Genomic DNA, 20,045 nt, shown 5'->3' with positions numbered 1-20,045 from the left:
CAGGCCCCACAGCCTCCACAGGCCCCATGGCCTACACAACCCCACAGCTTGCACAGGCCCCACAGCCTCCACAGGCCCCACAGCCTGTGCAGGCCCCACAGCCTCCACAGGCCCCACAGCCTCCACAGGCCCCACAGCCTCCACAGGCCCCACAGCCTGTGCAGGCCCCACACCCTCCACAGGCCTCACGGCCTCCACAGGTTTGGCCAAAAAAGACGCCCAGGGCAAGGGGCATTTATGTGGGTGCCACAACCCCCCTGCCAGCACAACCCTATCTCTAGTTGCCCTGTGAATTTATTAAAAGCGTAGGATGGAGAAGTTGCTTCATGGCTGAAACAACCCTCCGTATGTGTTTTCCTTATTGCACCAAAAACCTTAACATTGAATAGCTCTACAGGAATTAACTAGAAAAGAATACTTAAGTCTTAAGTTAATACAAATTCTATACATTATCAATTGTCAAATTATTGCTAAAATAAGTTTAGGAATTTATTTTTCCCATGATTATTCAAATCTGTGAAAATTACATCTCTGCATCAAGAAAAGAAAAAAATGAGACATCTAATTAGGTGTCAGTAGGAACTGAACATGAAGAAGCAAAAAAATCTAAGAAGTTCATCTCATAGTAACATAAAAATTGACCCACATGCTTTTCTTAAAAATGTCAGGTTTTATCAGCAGTAATGTTTTGTCAACTTCTCTGTCTCTAAACAATCAGAATTAACATCTTCTGCTCACTGAAACTTGGAGGTTATTACCGTTGATCCAAACCTAGAGCTTTCCATATGTAAGACTCAAACTCTTTCAGCTAGTACTAACAAGGAAGCAGATCAGTTTCCACTAAGCTGTACAGAAAAATACTTTGTGACAGTATCTCTAGCATAGATCTACTCAGAATTCACTCCTGCCTTGGGAATTGTAGCAGGAGGCAGAGTGAGCACACAAGGAGGCAGGCGAGTGGAGAAGGAGAGGAGGATCAGCACAAACATGCGCACAAGGCACTTCTTCCGGGGCTTCTCCTTCCCACCACACCGTGCACGCACTGACATAACTGCAGCACATTTATTCTGCGGAGGACAAGGCCGTGCACAAACACCCGAGGTGGCTTGAACTGGCCACCGAGGGTCTTGGTGTGGGACAGCCACACTGCACTAGGCTCACCCTGCCACAGCTGACCTGCTCCTGGGCGGCTGGTTTATTCAAAGGTAGCTGACATGCAACAGGTAACGTCTCCGTGGAACTTTTTTGGATGCCTCGGTGCAGATGGACATGGTCTTACTCCTTCCTCCTTCCATATGCCCTCATAGACTTACAGATCAGGCTACATGGTGCCAAAGAGGGGAGATATTATTCTGTTAAGAGGCAGCAAAAGGTGTGATCTGGAGGCTGATGATGTTGGTAAAATGATGGGAAATCACAGAATCAGCAGACTAGAAGAAAACTAAACCCCGATGGCAAAATGAGTACATGGCGATCCCAAGAGAAGCTCCTGTCTTCTGAAACACACCCAATGCAAGAAAAGCCACAGCTTCCTTGAGGAGCTGGTTCCAAGCACACTGCCATCCTTACCAGGAAAAGGTCTTCCCTAAGTGTTGAAACAAAATCTTCCTCACCAAAAGGAAGGCCCTCCTATCTGTCCTATTTTGAACCTGGAGAAAAAAAAAAACATGCTCCCCTTTTCCCAAGCTTTTWTTTTTTTTGAAGCCTGGAACCCGCCTCTGGTTTTAGGGCTAAGGTTGAATGATTTCAGCTCATCCAAGAACTCCTCTCACTGCAGAGCCTGTTTTCCAGACCTCTGGTTGTTCTTGCTGCCCTGGATCGAGCCGTGTTTCTGGTTATTTGTTCACCCGGCGCAGTCCAGCATTTCACTCCGTATCTCCCAGCTTCCACTCAATCCAAGCCCTCTTCTGCAGTGCATTTGCATCCACTTGTCGCCACATGGCCGCGTTACCACCTGGGTGCTCGCAAACAGCCAAGGCTGGGCCCGGATCAAAGGGAATGTGGTTAAAATCAACCAGAATTGTGGCAGGGAAAGGTGACCAGCACCTTCCAAAGGGCTCTCCGGGAGACAGGCAAGAACAGGACTTGCAAGCTGCATTTTGATTTCTGACCAATTTGATGCAGGAGAATGATGCTGGGGATCATCAGTTGTAACAGGATGATTCAACAGTCTTTGGGGGAATTAAGACATACAGACTTCATTAAACATACTGCACACAACAGTAAATGGAAGTGGCAGGTTTTGTTTTTGTTTTTTTGGGGTGGTGGTGAGAGATGTTTTCTTTTCTTTTTTTTTCTTTTTTTTTTTTCCCTTTTAACATTCAAGCCAGTGCAATTTGTTGTTTAAATATCAGGCATTAAAAAAATAAAAATAAAAAACCCAACAAACTTATTGATCCAAATGTGTCACAGAACTGCGCTCCCCACCATGCATTTACTTCCTCTCAGGAAGTGTCAAAGAAAGGCCAGAAGTATTATAACAGAAAAGAATAACCCTCCCTTTTTCCTTTAACATAACAGTTACCAAACACTGCATTTCTCTGATGAGATCAGGGTTCTCAACATCTGCACAAGTTCCAGGAGGGTTTCAGTTCTAGAATGAACATGGAACTACCAGGGCAGCCTAYGTCTTTCCAGACCCACCCTCAAATGGCACCATGTGTGCAGAAACTCGCATTAAAATATTTACTTGGTTAGTTTCGTGAATTTTTTTTTCTTTTATTTATATTCTATATTTATTTTGTTAATGGCCTAAATTGAACTTTACGTAAATAGCAGGCACACCCTGAGCTCCCTGTAATACAATTATTTGTCATGAATTAAAAAAAAAATCCTGATAAAAGCAGCAAGTATCACAAGAAAGTTCTTGTGCACATATTTTCACTATCTTCAAGCAATGTAATTACAATAACCTCCGCAGGCCTGAGATGCTAAATCCTAGAAAATACTAGATAAATCATGTTTTGAAATATGTTTGTACTATAAAAAAAATCTAGTTTTTAAAGTATTTATCACCATTATAATTAAAACTTAGTTACTTATAAATTTTTTTTTCAGCTCTACTGAAATGCAGTTTCACCGAAATACTAAGTTTGGTTTGCAAATGTTGCCATGTCAGAGCCTAGTTTTGGAGGATTCACTCCAGGGATTATAAAGGGCTGGACAGGATGCTAAGCTGGACTTTCTGGAGCTGCCTTTACTGCCAAGCCAACAAGCTGCWCTGAAACTCTGAAGTTCCATCCCTTTCTACTTTTAAATATATATATTTTACATCTGTACATGACTATGGAGGTGGCACCTATGACTCTTTTCCTGCTTCAGAATGTCTTATGGCTGCAACTTGAAACTACAGCTGCTTCATATAACCCTCAAGCCTTGTCCCTATAAAAGACTAAAGACTTTCTCTCCCCCAAATGCAATAAGCATACACTTGGCTGGAAATGCTATTTTATTATTAAGATGATCTACTACCAAATTTGGGGATAGTGTTGTAGAAGTCTAATTAGAAACATTTCAGAAAATGTAAAAGCTCACTCTCAAGTTTTAATAGAAGCTGAAGAAGCAGCAAACCTCCTTCATTAACTTGGTGGATTCTGGACAGGAAGAAAGAGATTTTTGGAGGATGAGGTGCATGTGTAGGGCACACAGCATTGGAAAGGCACTGAAAGAGGGAGGTGAGTCCCACAGAGTACAATGTTACACCTTCACAGGGGTCTCTGGTAGCGCACCGGTGGTGCGAGCAGCAGTGCAATGTCACTGTCACACGAACAGGCCGAGCAGTGTCTGCTGGCTGAACAAGAGGGGAGCACGCTGGGTGACAAAGACCTCATTCCACGCTGTGCCGCGGGCTGGCCCACAGAATCAGCCACTTCAGAGTTACACATCTCCTGGATTATGGGAAATAAACCTATGGGATATTGGGATGAAATTGATGCAATGGGAATATAATTGCACACATCCAGTTAAGCAGAACCGTTTTGCGGTGCAAAATGACACAGTTGACCAAACTGTTTCCTCTGGGTGGCAATACATGACCTTACTGGAGGCATGATGTCCTCCTGTGCTCTCACCCTCTTTTCTCCACGGGCTTTTGAAGCTGTTGGGCATTTTCAGTCTCACTTGACAAAGAGCGGCAGCCTCAAATCAAGTGGGTTTCCAGAGTATCTTACAAATTCCTGGCAGTGTAGATGAAAGATCCAGTTAYTGCTGCCACTAAGGTAAAGAACAGGGACTGCTCAGGCATTACCCTGAGTTTTGTTTTGCTTTAGGGGAGGGAATCATGAAGTGGCCGAGATCTCCCCCCCTGCAAAGCACCACTGGGGACGTGCAGGGCAGGCGCCGGTGGAGCCCCGCTAGCAGCAGAGCCTTGTGAGCAACACAGGCAACGTGCGGGGAAGGCAGCCTGGGGCTCCAGGCYGGCGGGGACACCAGATCCGTAGCAATCAGGAGTTGCTATCCCCACCGCCTTCCTTTTCTAAGAGCAGGGCGGCAGGCGCACCCGTGGTACCCAACAGCAGCCGCCATGTTATGGCTGCTCCTTGGCCTCGCCTCCCCAACAGGTCTCTTTGCCACCCTTTCCCCCAGAGCTGGGGCTGCCCCGGGCTCACGGAGCCGGGCACGAGCACGGYGCCCACAAGGGGGCAGGGGGAAGGCAGCGGCGCCCTGAAACACGGCGTCCCGAGGCGCGCGGCGAGGCGCGCGTCCAACGGCCGCTACACCAAGGCCGCCATTTTCAGCGTGGCGGGGAAGGCTCCCTGTGCTCCTCTCTGCGCACAAATCCGCACCAAGAGTAAAGGGGGGAAATGTCAGCAGGGAAACGTGACAGCCCTCGGGGCCTGGGGTGCCACCTCAGGCGGGAGCCGCCTCAGCGCGAGCGAGCGGCCTGTTCCCRTGAGGAGCCGCTCCAAAACGCCGCACGCCGGGGGAACAGAAGTTTTAAATAAACCTGCAAACGAAGGTAACACGGGCACACGGCTAATTTGTACACCGAGGAGGAAGAAGGGGGGTCRGCGTGGGGAAGGACGCCGGAGGATGGAAGAATTTAGAACACGAAGCTGCTCTGGTCCTGTGCTAAATAGTTCCAGCTTTGATCTAAATTTAGGCCGCGAGCACTTCCTGTGGGAGAGCGTCTTGCAAAGCTGCAAAGGATTTGATGCTAAATATTTTCAGCGATTTTATAATTGGGGTGAATTGGTTATTTGCTCAGAGCCCTGGCCTTCGGCTAGATAAATGCTTACATTATTTTATATTCCCCACCATTTCCTCTCCTTCCCCATGCTGGATTGCTCCTGTTTATTCAGCAACACATTCCGCTGAATTTTAAATAGGTTTGAAAATTATATTTAAAATCAGCAGGAACAACAAAAGCTCCATTTTCTCGTACAGGACAGCCGCTGATTCTGCCYTCTCCTCACCCCAACACTCATGAAGCCCCAACACGTCAGCCCGTACTGCTATCCTGACTTCTGCATCACGKCCTATTTTTCTTGCATTCCCAATTCCTGGACCTTCCTCTAGTTTCACCTCCTGTTGCTCTTGAGGGAGAATCTTTGGCTTCAAATTTTAAGGTCACAATACATCTACAGCCCATAACCCAATCCCATCTAATCCTTCCCTTGACCTCAAAAACACGAAGCCTAAAAATAAAAAATAAAATAAATACACTGCTCATTTTTACAAAGATCACAGTATCGGCAGCCTGGTTTTCAAATGTGGTTGTGGTTGGTAACACTTGAAGAAAGACCTAAGTCTCTTTCTTTAAATTCAGTCGATAGTTGCATGTTTACCTTTAGGGTGAAACTCAGCTTGTCTATCTTTAGTCATGCAAAAGTAAGGCAGCTCGTTTGAACTAGTTGTCTAGGCTACCACTAGTCAACTGTTTTAAATATGCTTTAGGATAAGATAAATTCCCCCGACTGGGAATTATTTTTCTCGTTTGTCGTAAGCCATAAAGGCAGCTWTTAGCACTGGCCTGAGTACCTAACTTTACAGGGCTCTTAACACATGTTTCTGAGCTCCACAGAGGTCTCCATAGAGGTCACGAAACTGAAAACCTCATCTCTTGGGAGGAAAAACATCTAAAAATCATGATTTTGATCTAATCAGTTATGTCTATGATCACACATTTTTTAGTGACTGATTCTACCTTTTGTAGCATTATATTCTAGGGACTAAAGGAGATCTGCGTTTAATCCAGYGTTCATTTATGGCAGTGCCATTGATTTCAGTGCATAAGAACTGAAGTAAGAAGTGAAATTGTAATTTTATTTTTTTATAATGATTTATTCTTGCCAGCTTAGCTGTGAACTTCTTGCTACCCGTGTGTTTTTGGCCTAACCAAGCACCAGGCTCTCACTGAGAATCTGAGCACTCCATCTCTAGCTTTATTTAAGGCACTACAACAGAGCAGCAGTATGCAGAGCTAAGCTAATATTCAGGCTTGAGGATTAACCCCTGCTGAAAACTGTGTATTTTGGCTCAGTTTCCCCTAAAACACAGGAAAGAGTGAAAAATTACAACTGTTCCTGCATAATGGCAATAGCTGTCAAGTGCCAATAAAATTAAAGAAGTAAAGAAATCTTAGAGAAAGCTTGTATAATTGAGGGTGAAATAACGCAATGTGGAATGCTTGGCCTCCATGTTTGGTGATTATGAGCACTGTGGTAAAAATATCTGTCCATCCTCAGCCTTAAAATACAATATAAAAAAGTTTTAAACTATTTATCAATATATATACATGCACAATAATAAAAATAATTATATTCAAAACAAACAAATCCAAACCCAATTGGCACATCAAAAACACACTATGCTTTAAAGCGAGGGATACGGCTGTGAAAGAGAGACATGTTTATCTCCGTAACGTTTCATCTGATTATGATTTAGCAACTAAAGTTTCAYGCAGAGGGCCCTCCCTAGGGATTAACAACCAGCCGGGAGTGCTGAGAGCTGCTAGCACAGGACAAAGCTAAGGACCATTAACTCCTGCTAGTTACCAACTCCCCAGAAAACGCCTTATGCTACAACCAATGCTGTAATTGCCCTTTTTATAAATAAGCACTAATACCGAAGTGGCAAATTGCTTCTGCTGTGCCATGTTTTTTTGCAAAGCCTGAAAACTTGATGATTCTGGGTGATACAAATATGAGGCTCTTTGAAAGTAAATTGTGCCAGTGAAATAAGCCTTTTTAGTACAGATTCCAACAACACACGCTCTACTAGTAGTTGGGCTGCACAGCAAAGTAATCCTGCACAAAACGCAGGTAAATTCCGAATATAAAATTCTACATAAATAACTTGACACAGAAAGATATGATCAATACTCTGAACTATTAACTCTCCGCAGTAGCTGGTTAAATATAAAAYCTGTTTTTCTCTTTTAAGTTAAAACCCACCAGCTAATTGGCACAGCTGCATGGCAAGTCTCGTTGCCTTCACTTTCATTTGCAGGTGAAGCAGAGCACGAAGAGCTGCGATATAAAGTCTGGATCAGCCCTTTGCAACAGCCGCTGTCCTTGAGCAGGAACCTGCTTCCCATGGCCCAAGCAYGACTATCCCTCCAGGCTAGACCACGAAAGCCCACAGCACGAGCAGCCTCTGGGAAACGGCATGGGAAGAGCTGGGAACACGTTAGCATGGAGCAGCAATCGGCAGCATTCCCGCTCGCCTTGGCTCCCGGCGGGGCAGGACACCTCAGGCAGGAGGCCCCGCGTCACCCATCGCCTGCCCAGCACAACGTGCCAGTCACAAGGCTGGGCTGTTCTCTTGGGCAGAGTGCTGATCACAGGGACTGACATAAACTGTGGGAAAATGGAGTCAAGATGGGATTTGGGAGCACAGGTAACAGTTTGCTTATCAAGAGCCTCTGGAAGTGTCAAGAAATTACTCTTAAAGGAAGCCTGGAGAAAAACCAAAAGAAGGCACGCAGGGAGCTTCTGATTTACATGCAACCCACAGACCTTCTTACCTGTTCATTAGGCTCAAAGCTTATCTCTTCTTTTTCCGTCCTCATCGTTATTAACTTTGTGCTACCGGAAGGGTCTGTCTTACTGTCCAACCGCTCCAGTTTTGGGGGCATGTCTGGTAAACCAATCTCTTTAGTATCATCTTTATCTAGCAAGTAGCGAAGTAGTGCATTATTATTCTTCTTAGGACTCGCCGGCTCCTGTTTAACAGTCACCTCTGAACCAGGAGCTGTGCTACTGGCCTCCTGGTTCAGTTCTTTGCCCGTGGCCTCGGCTGTGAGCTTGGCCAGATCGACAGGAGAACTACTGTCCTGCAATAGTCTGTGCAAAATTTTATGCTTCTCCTTGAGCGAGGTTCCGTGTGCCGACCCGGAGCCGGGCAGCCCTCCCGCAGGGTCCTTGCTCACGTCTCCCATGGTGCCGGACAAGGGCGAGGGCTCCATCTGGTCCGATTTGGTGGTCAGCAACTGCAAGAGCTTCGTCTGGCTTTTGCCGTCGTGCAGCTTGCTCTGCCCGTCGGGCCTCTCGCCGCCCGCYGCGGGCGGCAGGCCGCCCTCGGCGCCCTCCTTCTGCTCCCCCGCGTGGCAGCTGCTCTCTGCTTGTCCAGTTGTACCTTCGGGTTGCTCCCCGTAAAGTCCAAAGCAGTCCTTAGAGTCCAGGCTCCCCATCTTGCTCAGCTGGGGAGGGTTCATATTCACAGGGGAATTTTGTACGTTTCCCATTTTGAGGTCGGGCGAAGCCAGGGAGGATCCGAGCGCGACACCGTGGCCCTCGCTGAGGGCCTGCAGGGCGTTCAGGGAGCTGTTGCTGTAATTATGGCTATTTCCTGTGCTGCTGCAAACTCCCACAGGTGAATGCAAGCTTCCTGCCGGGGAAAACTGACCGGGTGGGATGCGCGGGCTTCCTGCCACTCCCGGGCTCACGCGATGCCGTGGGGACAGCATGGAGTTGGGCTGCCCCGCGCTCAGGCCGGGGCTGCTCTGCGAGGGGCTGTTCATTTTTAGTGCATAGTTACTACCCTGAGGAGTGGATGCTTGCATGCTCGCCACGTGGTTCATGCCCCCGGCGCCGCCAAACCTGCCCGCCGGCAGGCCCATTTGTTCCTTCGGGCCGTTTATGGCAAAATTTATATTGCTACTGACGGTCAGATCCTGACCTGGGTTCCCGCTGCACATGGCCTGATGGGCAGGGCTGCTGGAGCTCATTGGGTTCAGTATCTTGCCCATTCCTTGTCCAGGCAAGTCCTGATTCATTCCGCAGACATTCTGCTCTCTGGGYAGCAAGGGGAAGAAAAACAAGCTATTAGCTGAAATGACAGTGGCCAACTCGCAATTACGCTTCCAAAAAAGAAGCAAAACCCCAAACCTCACCTTAAAATAACGCAGCCACCCTACAATTAAAAATAACTTGACAATTTGACAGCAGTGATAGGCCCCTATCAACATGGCTGTGCATGAAAGGCTTGGGTTTTCTGTAGCTCCTTAAGAAATCAACAGAGTGGAGGAAAAACAAAATTATATCATCTCGTTTAAATGCCTACCATTAGAAACACAGACAGGTTATAATTTCAGACTCTGTCCATATAAAGTATATTTCATCTCTACAGGGCAGCAAGAAATCACTTCTATTAAACAGAGAAATCTCATCCTAAACAGTTGACCCAGCCAAATACGTGTTTTACAGGACAGCTGCAGGCAGCTGTTTGCTGGCGTTTGGCGTTTCTCTGAGCTAGCCCTGCCACAACCCCAAGTGGGCTATTTGCCCACCACGTTCACGGCGAAAGGCAAGTCTAAAAAGTCACATTTCTGCACGGCCAGAGTATTTTGATACCGCCTGCTACTCCAGAAGAGTGAGAGCCAAGAAAGCTACTGGATACCAYGGCAGAATGGGACCAGTGTGTTAGCCATCTAACACGGCACACACATTTTGGGAGGGAGGGGGGAAAGCTGAAGCTCCTGCTTTAGAAATAAAGGTTATAAAAGGGAAGAGCAGAGGGGAGACACAGAAGGCAAAAACTTCTAACTTCTGTGCCTAGAAGGTGCTTCCTCRTTTTCACTGTAGACTTCATCAGTTTAGGTGAGGATGCAAGATGCTCTTTACTTCTGTGCTAAAAATTATACCTTAAAATCTGACATATTCCCAAATGCTAAGAGCTATAAAAAAGATACGGTCAAAAATAGCGTCTGAGACAAATCAAATCCAATCTCGGCTTCCAAAAAACAAACATTAAGGGAGCGTTTCTAGTTTATGTTTTTGTGCTAAATTAGAAACATTCCTACTTTCACAGAGCAAGGGGAGCTGAACCTTCACGTTCTGCTAACGCACTGTAAGTGGAGGAATTGAAACATGATGGGGAAACCTGTCATTCTGTGTGTGTTAACTTAGGTGTAACAACAAAAGCATTAGCATTAACTATAAAAAGAAAGTGTGTTTTTAAAACCTTATTGCAATTACAATATTGCTGGTGTCCGTTAAAAGAAAAGGGAATATTTTTAAGTAGATTTTTTGACTTAATAGTATTTTTTAAAATTTGAAAGCTAGTACTAAATGAAATATTGAGTATTTGTTCATCCATCCAAACAAAACTTTTATAAAAGCTTTGGGGCTTTTGGTTAGGTCTCTTTCCAAGACTTCGGTCTCTGTCAAATGGTTTCAGATTTAACACATTTGGAGCTGTTTTCTTATTCTCAAACAAGCAGTGCTAAGGATAGAGGGAAACAGCACTTTAATATAATCGTCAAATAAAATCTGACATAAAATCTGAAACAAGTACATGCGGTGACTTAATTCAGATTTTATTTCTGAAGTTCKTAGATCAGTGATTATTCATCCTTGACTTTAATATATCATCAGTTATGTCTTTCATTTTTGTAACTGGGAACTGTGGCATTTATCAGAATTGACTGCCTGAAATCACTGCTCCAAGCACCAGAAAAAGACAAGGTCCAAAGAATCTTAAAATAACATGGTTTCTCCAAAATGCAGTTCTAATAATCTCAATGTGTTATTTAGAGAGGACTGATGCCCTAAACATGACTGACTCTGAATGAGAGCGATCTCATCTTTTAAAGGTTTCAAGAATGAGCTGCATCTGGCGTGTGTCTCGTGTCTGCTGTCCAAAACACAGGAAATCGAAATAATGAAGTCAAGAACATGAGGCTAAAGAATCATTTCTTGTAAGGTTTAATGGCAGATCTTGACGTGAAAAGGCAGCATGAGATTTGTGTTACTGCTGAAATCATCTTCCAGCCTTTTCCTACTGTAAGTGTTGAGTTCAAAAACTTACTCYGCTTTCATGCTATCAGTTCTAGGTCAGCTGAATGTCTATCAATCCGAAAGAAAAAAACAAAAAGCTATTACTTTGGTAACTTTGTGTTTTATTTCCACAGCTAGAAAAAGTGGTTGGGCTAAAGCAGCCGGGATTACCTTTGAAGCATATGCAAGGAGATGACAAGCTGAGGTTCACTAGTGGTCTGAGAACGGATGAGCTTGCTCTTTGTCTGGGCAGAAACGATAGTGCCGTCGGACAGGGAGAACCGATACACGGGGCTGAACGCCAGGCCCTGCCTCAGCACTGCGGGAAGCAAACACACGCAGTTAGTGAGGAACAGCAATGGACTCATGGAATCATGGACTCATGGAATCACAGAATCCTTAAGGTTAGGAGGGACCTCCAGAGGTCATCTAGTCCAATCCCCTGCACACGCAGGGTCACCTAGAGCACGTGGCACAGGGCTGCGTCCAAGCGGGTTGGGAAGATCTCCACACACATGGTCTGAAGCTCTTAAACCATCAATGCTGACACCACAGACACTGTGCAAGTTTCCAAAACATCAGCGGAGGAATTGTGGAAGATGAAGAGATGGGATGCACATAAAATAGAGGAACATGTGCAGTGCAGAGTGAGCACGGAAAAAAAACTAAGAAGTGACCATAATAACGGGACAGATGATGTGAAATACAAAATATTTCAGGAGGGGGTCAGGAAGTCCTAGCTATCCATATCCCCCTTCTTCAGCTATGGCTCTAACTCCGTTTGTTGCTCATACATTTCTTACTCCTTATCACCTAAACCTTGATGCCCAATATAAACGCCTTCGGTTCTTACATCATCTGTTTTCATTGCTCTCTACCTTCTCCTCCTCGTTGCCCTCCTTATAACAGTCACTCTCACTACTTCTTTAATTTAAAATTTATCTAAATCTCTTAGACATGAAAAAACAGAAATATGAACAGTTGGAATAAGCAATTATTAATTTTTAAAACCATGAAGTAGCTCCTGTAGCTCCCTGTGACTTCTCTTTAACTAAAACTGAAAATAATGTTTGGGAAAAAAGAAAAAAAGCTTTAAACATTTCTCATACTGTTTACTCTTTATCATCTGTGAAGCAAGTCTAATCATCAAAACATTTTTCAATTTCTAGTGCAGAAGCTATTGTTTTTGGATCGCAAATATTGGAGAGGGCAAACCGGCAACTTCGGAAGCTTCTTGTTCATATTATTATTTAGAGGGGAAAATAGGAATGAAAGCACTATAAATACTTTTAATTTCCTTTTTTTTTTYCATACATTTTTTTCCTGTCATAATAAGCTGACATGGTTTTCCAAGGGAGACTTCTTACAAAAGTGACCTCTAAGCAGCAAGGAGCCATTTCAGGTTTGCCAGCAGTGCTGGCCATCGCCTTCCTTCCCCGTCCCCCCGCTGCTATATATTGTTCTGCAAGGTTTTAAAGTATTATTTAGGCAGTGAGAAAACAGGAAGCACAATTTAAACAACCAGAAGGGCTTTTTTCAGAGTCAAAATGTAAAGAAAAACAAAGCCCTACAACTGTGAAACAATACAAAGCCAAATTTCACTGCTAGGTAGGTCATTGTTTCAGTTTAACCTTTGGGCACCAGAAGGTCCAGAGCTCTTAACTTTAGCCTATACCACAGCAGGAAATTCCAGGACTCAATGCCAACAGGATACAAGTGAAATCTCTACTTAAATCATTTTCCAAACTAATTCTTTAAGCAAACAAGAATGTTTCCGTATTCCTCTTGAGGAAATGCTGTTTTTCTGGCTGTAGCCAATAAAAACTTGCCATATATTCTGTGYTTTATATTGAGAACTAATGTGAAAGGTTTGCATTTTTATTATTGAAGCCAACATTGATTTTTACCCACTGTGATACTGCATTATATATAGGAGATCTTTAATTGTTTCTATTTCCAACAAAATATACTAAAAATCTAACATGAGTTAATAAATGCAAGGCTTTTTTTTCAGTTGAGTTCAAAGATGCGAGTGACCTATGATATTCCCTGTTTTTCTTCTCCATCCTAGTGCATCCCAGTGCACAGGGAAGAGACATTTCAGCCATTACTCCCCACTACTGTTGATTCTTTTGGCAGCAAAACGTTTCCAGGTTCCTGTTACTGGTCCTCTTACCACTACTCTTCACTCCTCACAAACAGCGCCCTCATTTACACTAATTCTGCAGTCTGGCTGGCTGGCCCTCCTAAGCCTTTCCYGCAAACTGATGCACTTAAATCCCCCAAATCCGTAAACTTACTTCATTCCAGAGAGAGTTCAGAGAGGATCCACTCAAGTACCCACGCTAAATGGGGGAGCTGGTAATTCAGCTAGAAATCTTTTGAAGAGGATTGAAATAAAAAGGGGCTGGATGCCACAGCACAAACTCTGAAGTTACCTCTGGCACAGACAAATACTTACCCTGCAAATGCCCTTTATATCCTTACAATAATTTCAACAGCACAGTGTATCTTTCAACTCTGCCAGAAATCACAGCCTAAGGTTGTGAACTATTAGCTCTACTCCAGAGCACTGCTCAAATTGTGTAATTTGGATCCGTGATGCTRCATTTACCAACAACAGGACCTTACAAGAAGGAAAATCCCCAGCCTGCATATGCAGGGTATGCAGGACTGCCCGCCTGACCTCTGATTCTCCATAACCTTGACTTCGTGGATGAGGAAGAACTTCCTGACTCTGAGGGTGCCAGAGCCCTGGCACARGCTGCCCTGGGAGGCTGCGGAGTCTCCTTCTCTGGAGATCTTGCAAACCCRCCTGGATGCCGCCCTGTGCCCCGTGCTCTGGGTGTCCCTGCTGGAGCAGGGGGCTGCACTGGATGCTCTCCAGAGGTCCCTTCCAATCTCAGCCATTCTGGGATTCTGTGACATGCTTGTGGTGCAGGATTAGCAGGGCACAGAGCAGCAGAGGGCCTGGGTGTTGAGGCTCTGCTAAGTCCCACTCTCTCTGTGTTTCTCACAGCAAATGTGACAGAAAAATCCCATTCTTGAAGAGGAGTGGAATAGAGGCCAATGAACTGCAACATGTGAGTTGAGATTGTTAAGAATCCATCGTGAGCAGCTTTGGGGACAACACTGAAAGGTCTTTCTACTSCTTTAAAATGATTGCAGCAATCTGAAGTTTTAAGGCACCTGCCAACATGGCACAGTTATAAGCAGAGGACTAAGGAGGAAACGAGGAGAATGGTGGGAAGCCTCGCCAGAGAGAGCCAACAGTGCATTAGAAAAATAATTTTTATAAAGGTCAGATTGTTCCGCTTAGGTGTAATACAAGGAGAACACAACAAACAGGGATGCATGACAAGCAGTTTTAATATAGAAAGCACTAAAAATATGAAAGCTAACCTTCCTGATGATGTCTCTTGGCAAAAGATATTTCTCCCTCGTGTTGTGAGTGGAACCTTTGAATGCATCTTCTCACCAGGTCCTCCCAGCCAGGCTTCATGGCTGCTCGCATGGTGCTTGTGTCCAGGGAAGTTATTTTGCCTGATTTCAGACAAACCATTTGCAATGTTTGTTACAGTAACTTCCTCTTGGAGGAGGGGAGAGGGGAATAAAGTATAAAGGTCCCATTTCACAGTACCTTGTAGATCCTGGCGAGTGGTAAAGCTCTCCGATGAGGGAAGAAGTGGTCTCTCCTTCATCGGAGCTCTTCTTGCAACACAAATCAAGCAAGACTGCAAATCTTAAACAAAAATGTTACTTCAGTAATTTGTACAGAGAAAAGAGGATTCCTTTTGGATTAAAGAGAGTAGATTTTCCAATAAAAGGAAAGGACAGAAAGAACTGAACGGCTTCACATCTTCACTGTTTCCTACAACAGTGAACATCACAGCAGAGGTGGTTTTGCTTGCTTTCTTGGAAGGAAACTTAGGCAAATACTCCAGCATAGCCCATAATTATTGGCATACACAAACATCTGCTTTCCCTGCTTCAGCATAAACCTGCAGTTCAGCAGTCCAGAAAATCAGTAATCACAAACAACAGACTGCAGGCCCAGAGAACAGTGTTGCTATTCCGTACCGTCTAAGCCACGCTGCTTAAATATGTCCCTGCGGAAGCAGCTTCACAGCAAGCCAGTTTTACCTACCTGACTGCTTAAAATACAATCTGAGGAAATTCACCTGCTGAAGTAGTAAATGCTAAAGGAAACGGTGAACCACAATTATCTTCACATTCTGGGAACTCAAAAAAATGCCAACTGGAGCCTTCCTCCCAGTCGGCTSCAGGCATCTTGTACTTAAGAGTGGTACAATACCAGGAATCTCTTTAATGTGTGTGGAATTACTTTCCATTTAAACTACTAAACCACTTGGGTGTGCACTGTTGCACAGACGCAGCTTTCAGCATGAAAGCAAGCCACAGCTCCCTGACCCAGGGCAAACCTACAGTTTTCCTATTTTCCAACCTTCGGAAGCCCCTCTTTACACCACTATCACCTTGGGAAGAGCGTGGGAAGAGAGCGCCTGTTACCTTCGCCGTCCTCCTTGAAGGAATTTGGTTGAGAGACAGCGAAGCACTGCATAGTTTCGTATTTCTGATGCGCCTCCTGGCCCTCGTGGCCCTCCTCGGCGTCGGCGAGCGGCTTCACCAGCATGCGGCAGTTGAAGGTGTGGCTGTTGCGCCGCGGAGCGTCGCCGGGCCAGGGGCCCCCGTTCACTGTGCAGGGCAAGGGAGGGACACGGGGGTGAAGGGGGCGGCAGGAGCTCCCGCTGCTCAGCCACCCAATAAGACCCACCAAACCCAGCCCGCGCGTCGCCGGCTGCGCGGGGAACAGGCCCCGTCAGCACCACGCTGTATTTTTAGCATCACAGCCCGAAGCAGCGCGGAACAAGGAACTGCAGAAAACTGTTCGCATTTACAAGCACGGCTGCCTGCTTGTTTGTTTTCAGCTACTGTGACTTTTCAAGCAACTTGTTATGGCAGTGGCAGAAAAGCAGAATGAGMGCCTCAATATTGAAGCATGAAAAAGGGACCAACTACAGTGACATCCCTACTGGGTAGAACATATTAACTCACAAGAGAGAAAGCATTCCTATATATACACACTATATATACCTTTGTGTCTAGATTAGAAACAGAAAGAAAAGGAAGCAACAGGCACTGCATAGAAACAGGAAGTAAAGCAATCAAAAATAAATGGTAACACATACGCAGCCACAAGAGGGAAGGGATGAGAGTGACCTGGGTGCAGTGGTGGATAAAACTTAAACCCTAACACGGGGCTTAAGAGAAGTAAAAAAGGAAACCAAATCCTGGGAGGCACAAATATAGGTACTGGACATCAGTCAGAGGAAATTAATCTAACAGGACATAACAGAATAGCAGGTTATTATTTAAAAATACTCTTCACTGTCCTCTTTGCTCTTAAAAGGCAGTAAAGACGGTAATTCATRGGGTTTATCAATTAAAGGGCTTACGGTTTTCTGTTCTTTAAGGGTTTAAATGTAAAGTCTTAAAATGTTAATGTGAATTACATAACACTTTTAAATCAGTATGAGTAAATAAGGAGTGTACTGTATTCCCTCTCTCTCTCCTTTTACCCCAGGCCCTAAAAACTATGGTATTAAAACCAGCATCAGTATGAATGCAGAAAGAGTTGCAGCTAAAAAAAATTATAAAACAGAAGTGTAAATATTGATGAGAATAAAACAAAAAAAAACAGCCATTTTTTTTACCATAAGGAGTTACTGGATTTTTCATAAAATAACCCCCTTTTCTTGAGATGTTGTTATAATTGTCAGTCTAAACAGAGACCTAACAGAGAATTCACACAGCTAATGCTGTCTTGTCCCTTTCAAAGTATCAGTTGACATAAGTGACTGCGAGGAGCTTTAAACAAAGAAGCTACATTGGAAGAGTGGAGGATGCTTGGGGGAAAAAACAATCATTCCTACAGCCTAGATATATATCAAAAACAAACTGTGCATATGAGGAAAGCGTAGCTGGTGCACGGGCATAAACTACAGTTATTTAAGCACTGATTCAGGAAATCAAAGTGAAATAACTTAGGGTACAAGATGAGGAAATGTATATACCTAAAGATTTTGGCAGCAGGATCTTGACAAACTCGTTGTGGTCCCCTACGTGCAGGATGCTGTATATGCTTGTGTTCATCAGCTCCTCCTGGTTGTACCTCAGGTACTGGGTCACATTCTCGGAGACAAACATAACGTTGCCCTCCGGGTTCACCACAAAGAAGAAGCCATCCAGGGCCTGAGGGGAGAAGAGAGGGGAAAGAAAAGAGAGACACAACACCAAGCAATCAGATTAACAGGAAATAGCCAGAAAATCACCATTTCCTTCAGCGGACCTATGGGAATGCTTCTATACCCATCTCAGTTCCTATATTCTCATCTTTAGTAGCCAAGTGAACATTTCATACGGAGGAGCTACAATTACTTTTATCAGAATGGCTTTAGAGTCACGGGAGGACACACATTGTGCAGAATAACACGGAACAACAATAACACCTGCTGCCCGCCTGCCTGGGGACACTGCGCCAGGAAACCTGCCCTAGAGCCGAGTTCTCAGCCCCAGGGTATAGGAACAAGTTCCCTCTTCTACCTTTAAAACAAGTCAGGTCCAGGGTATTTGAAAGCACTTGTGATTTCTGCAAGGTAAGGTCTGATGAGGACTTTTTAAAACCATGCTGGTTGGGTTTCCCCCATCYCCTGGGGCAGGGAGAGCCTTGCTCAAGGACTCTTTCCAATATCTCTGCTGTGCATTATGTGAAACCTAAGCCAAGTATTACATCAATTCTGCCTGCTCAGGATAAAATAAACATTTCAATAGCAGTAAGACGTTCTCAKGTATAATATTTCTTTTTCTTAAGACACAAGCACGAGCAGGCATTCTAGAAATGATTGAGAGTCTGACTCTTTACGTTGCATGAGCAGAGAAGAGGCCTTTAAATTTGAGGCACCACAGCTTTGAACTGAAGCATTTCAATAAAGATGCAACCCCTGCAGATGTCTGCAATTTTGCCCACTTTATTCACCTCTCTAAAGGCTGGTGGGAAACCACTAAAACAGGGGCTAGCTTCAAAAAAATCACCATGAAGATGGTCACACATGGGAACAGGTTGCCCAGGGAGGTTGTGAAACCTCCATCCTTAGAGATGCTCCAAACCCAGTTGGACAAGGCCCTGAACAAGCTCCTCCTGCTGGGCCTGCTCTGCGTGGGAGCGCAAACTAGGTCATCTCCAGAGGTTCCTTCCACACCAAATTAACCTGAGATTCTTGTAGGAGAAAGGGGACCAAGAAAGCACAACAGGCAGGCAGAGCAACTACACTAATGCCAGAATGCCAAATGCTTCAGGTGCTGGATTTTTAGATTACATAAGTCTAATCTATGTATATATGATATATAAGTTTGTGCATAAGCATAAGTTCTCCTCGGATGCTTTTAAATTAAGATAACCTAGGTCCTCTCTCCTGTTTTTGTGTGTTTGTGTTTCACAGCAATTTCCTGCATTTCATTTCATCTTCACTTTTCATGTAACACGTGTCTTCCCAATGCCACATTCAGAACCGACGGCACAATCAGACATCTGCCAAGGCGGGCTCCTCCAGCTGGCTCCGAGTTCCACGCCTCCCTTTTCCCACGCTGGCACTTGCTGCTCCTTACAGGCGGCGCCGGCAGCGGGGCCAGCAGCGGGCAGCAGAGCAGCGGTGCCGGGGGTCTGAGGGTCCCTAACGTGGGCACACACCCAGGCCACATTATTAGTGATACACTAATGATGTTAATAATGTTAAGCCAGGCCTTAACATGCAGCCTCTGTTCATATCAGAACAACAGAGCTAAAATGGGTTTGGTTCAACTAACCCGTACGTGTATGTCAAAGCTCTCCCAGGCTCCTTGCAGACTGCAGAGGGAAGAGTCAAGCTCCAAGTGCTGGCAGGATATAACTCATTAAAACTGCACGGCCCGACACGCAATTAGAGCTGGGCTGTTACCCATGTGCCCCCTCCTCTTCCAGGCCCTCCTGGTGGGGAGCAGGCAAAAGCTGCCGCGCGGGCACCCTAAGCAGCAGAGGTGGCTGCCAACGCAAGCACTCGCTATCAGCAAAGCCCAACAGCTCAATTCTCTCCTCCCCCAAGCAGGGAAGTTTCCTCACTGGACCTCACAAAAACACACCGCTTGTTCCCAAGTGCCATAATCCTAAGCAGTCAGGGCAGTGTGAATGGAAGGAAATGTGTGCTCTTCACCTCCAGCATCATTGGTCCAAGTGCATCCTTGTCAATGACGCTCTGGCCTGTGGATGACACGTCTGCTTTTTGCACTTCATCTTCGTTAGCTGCTGCTGCCTTTTCTGCAATAAAGAGAACTTGGTGTTAAATGACAAAGCAGTGGCGGTCAAGTGATACAAGGAGAGTCCACAGTACATGAGGCTTTGTTGTTAAGCACTTACAGTGGAACAATGCTGAAAATGAGATTAGTCTTCCACAACAATTCAACAGGAATTATAGCTATCATGTTTGCCTCTGGTTTACGACACCAGTTAAATCCCTTCAGCTGTTTCTCTGCTGGACACTTCCCCAAACCACAGGACAGGAAACCTGGTGAGAACAAGGAGGCCTCAGGCAGGGGCAGGGGGCAGCGCTGGGGATCCCGGTGCGATAAGTGCCGGATCCGAGGCCGTAGGCAGAGTTCCCGCTGCACAACCCTCCCACGATGGGCGCATGTAGAAGGAAACGCGCACATCTGCAGGAACCCACACATCTGCATAAAACATGCACATCTGCAGGAACCGGCACATCTGCAGGG

General features: G+C 45.3%; 1 protein-coding gene across 1 annotated transcript in view; it reads right to left on the bottom strand.

The window, feature by feature from the left end:
- The window catches only part of NCOA2 (nuclear receptor coactivator 2), a 147,145-nt gene that overhangs the window by 22,755 nt on the left and 104,345 nt on the right, over positions 1-20,045 (bottom strand). Inside the window, exons 4-10 of the mRNA XM_026035600.1 lie at positions 19,487-19,590; positions 17,315-17,492; positions 15,750-15,935; positions 14,860-14,961; positions 14,622-14,762; positions 11,391-11,538; positions 7,967-9,236 (exon numbers count right to left, since the gene is read on the bottom strand). Coding sequence (XP_025891385.1) covers positions 7,967-9,236; positions 11,391-11,538; positions 14,622-14,762; positions 14,860-14,961; positions 15,750-15,935; positions 17,315-17,492; positions 19,487-19,590 — 2,129 coding nt within the window. The remainder of the gene's footprint in view (positions 1-7,966; positions 9,237-11,390; positions 11,539-14,621; positions 14,763-14,859; positions 14,962-15,749; positions 15,936-17,314; positions 17,493-19,486; positions 19,591-20,045) is intronic.

The sequence above is a fragment of the Nothoprocta perdicaria genome, unplaced genomic scaffold, assembly GCF_003342845.1.
Source record: "Nothoprocta perdicaria isolate Ctin4 unplaced genomic scaffold, notPer1 scaffold_162, whole genome shotgun sequence".
Lineage (NCBI taxonomy): Eukaryota > Metazoa > Chordata > Aves > Tinamiformes > Tinamidae > Nothoprocta > Nothoprocta perdicaria.
The sequence above is the reverse complement of the archived record's forward strand: the minus strand, read 5'-3'. Positions and strand labels throughout refer to the sequence as shown.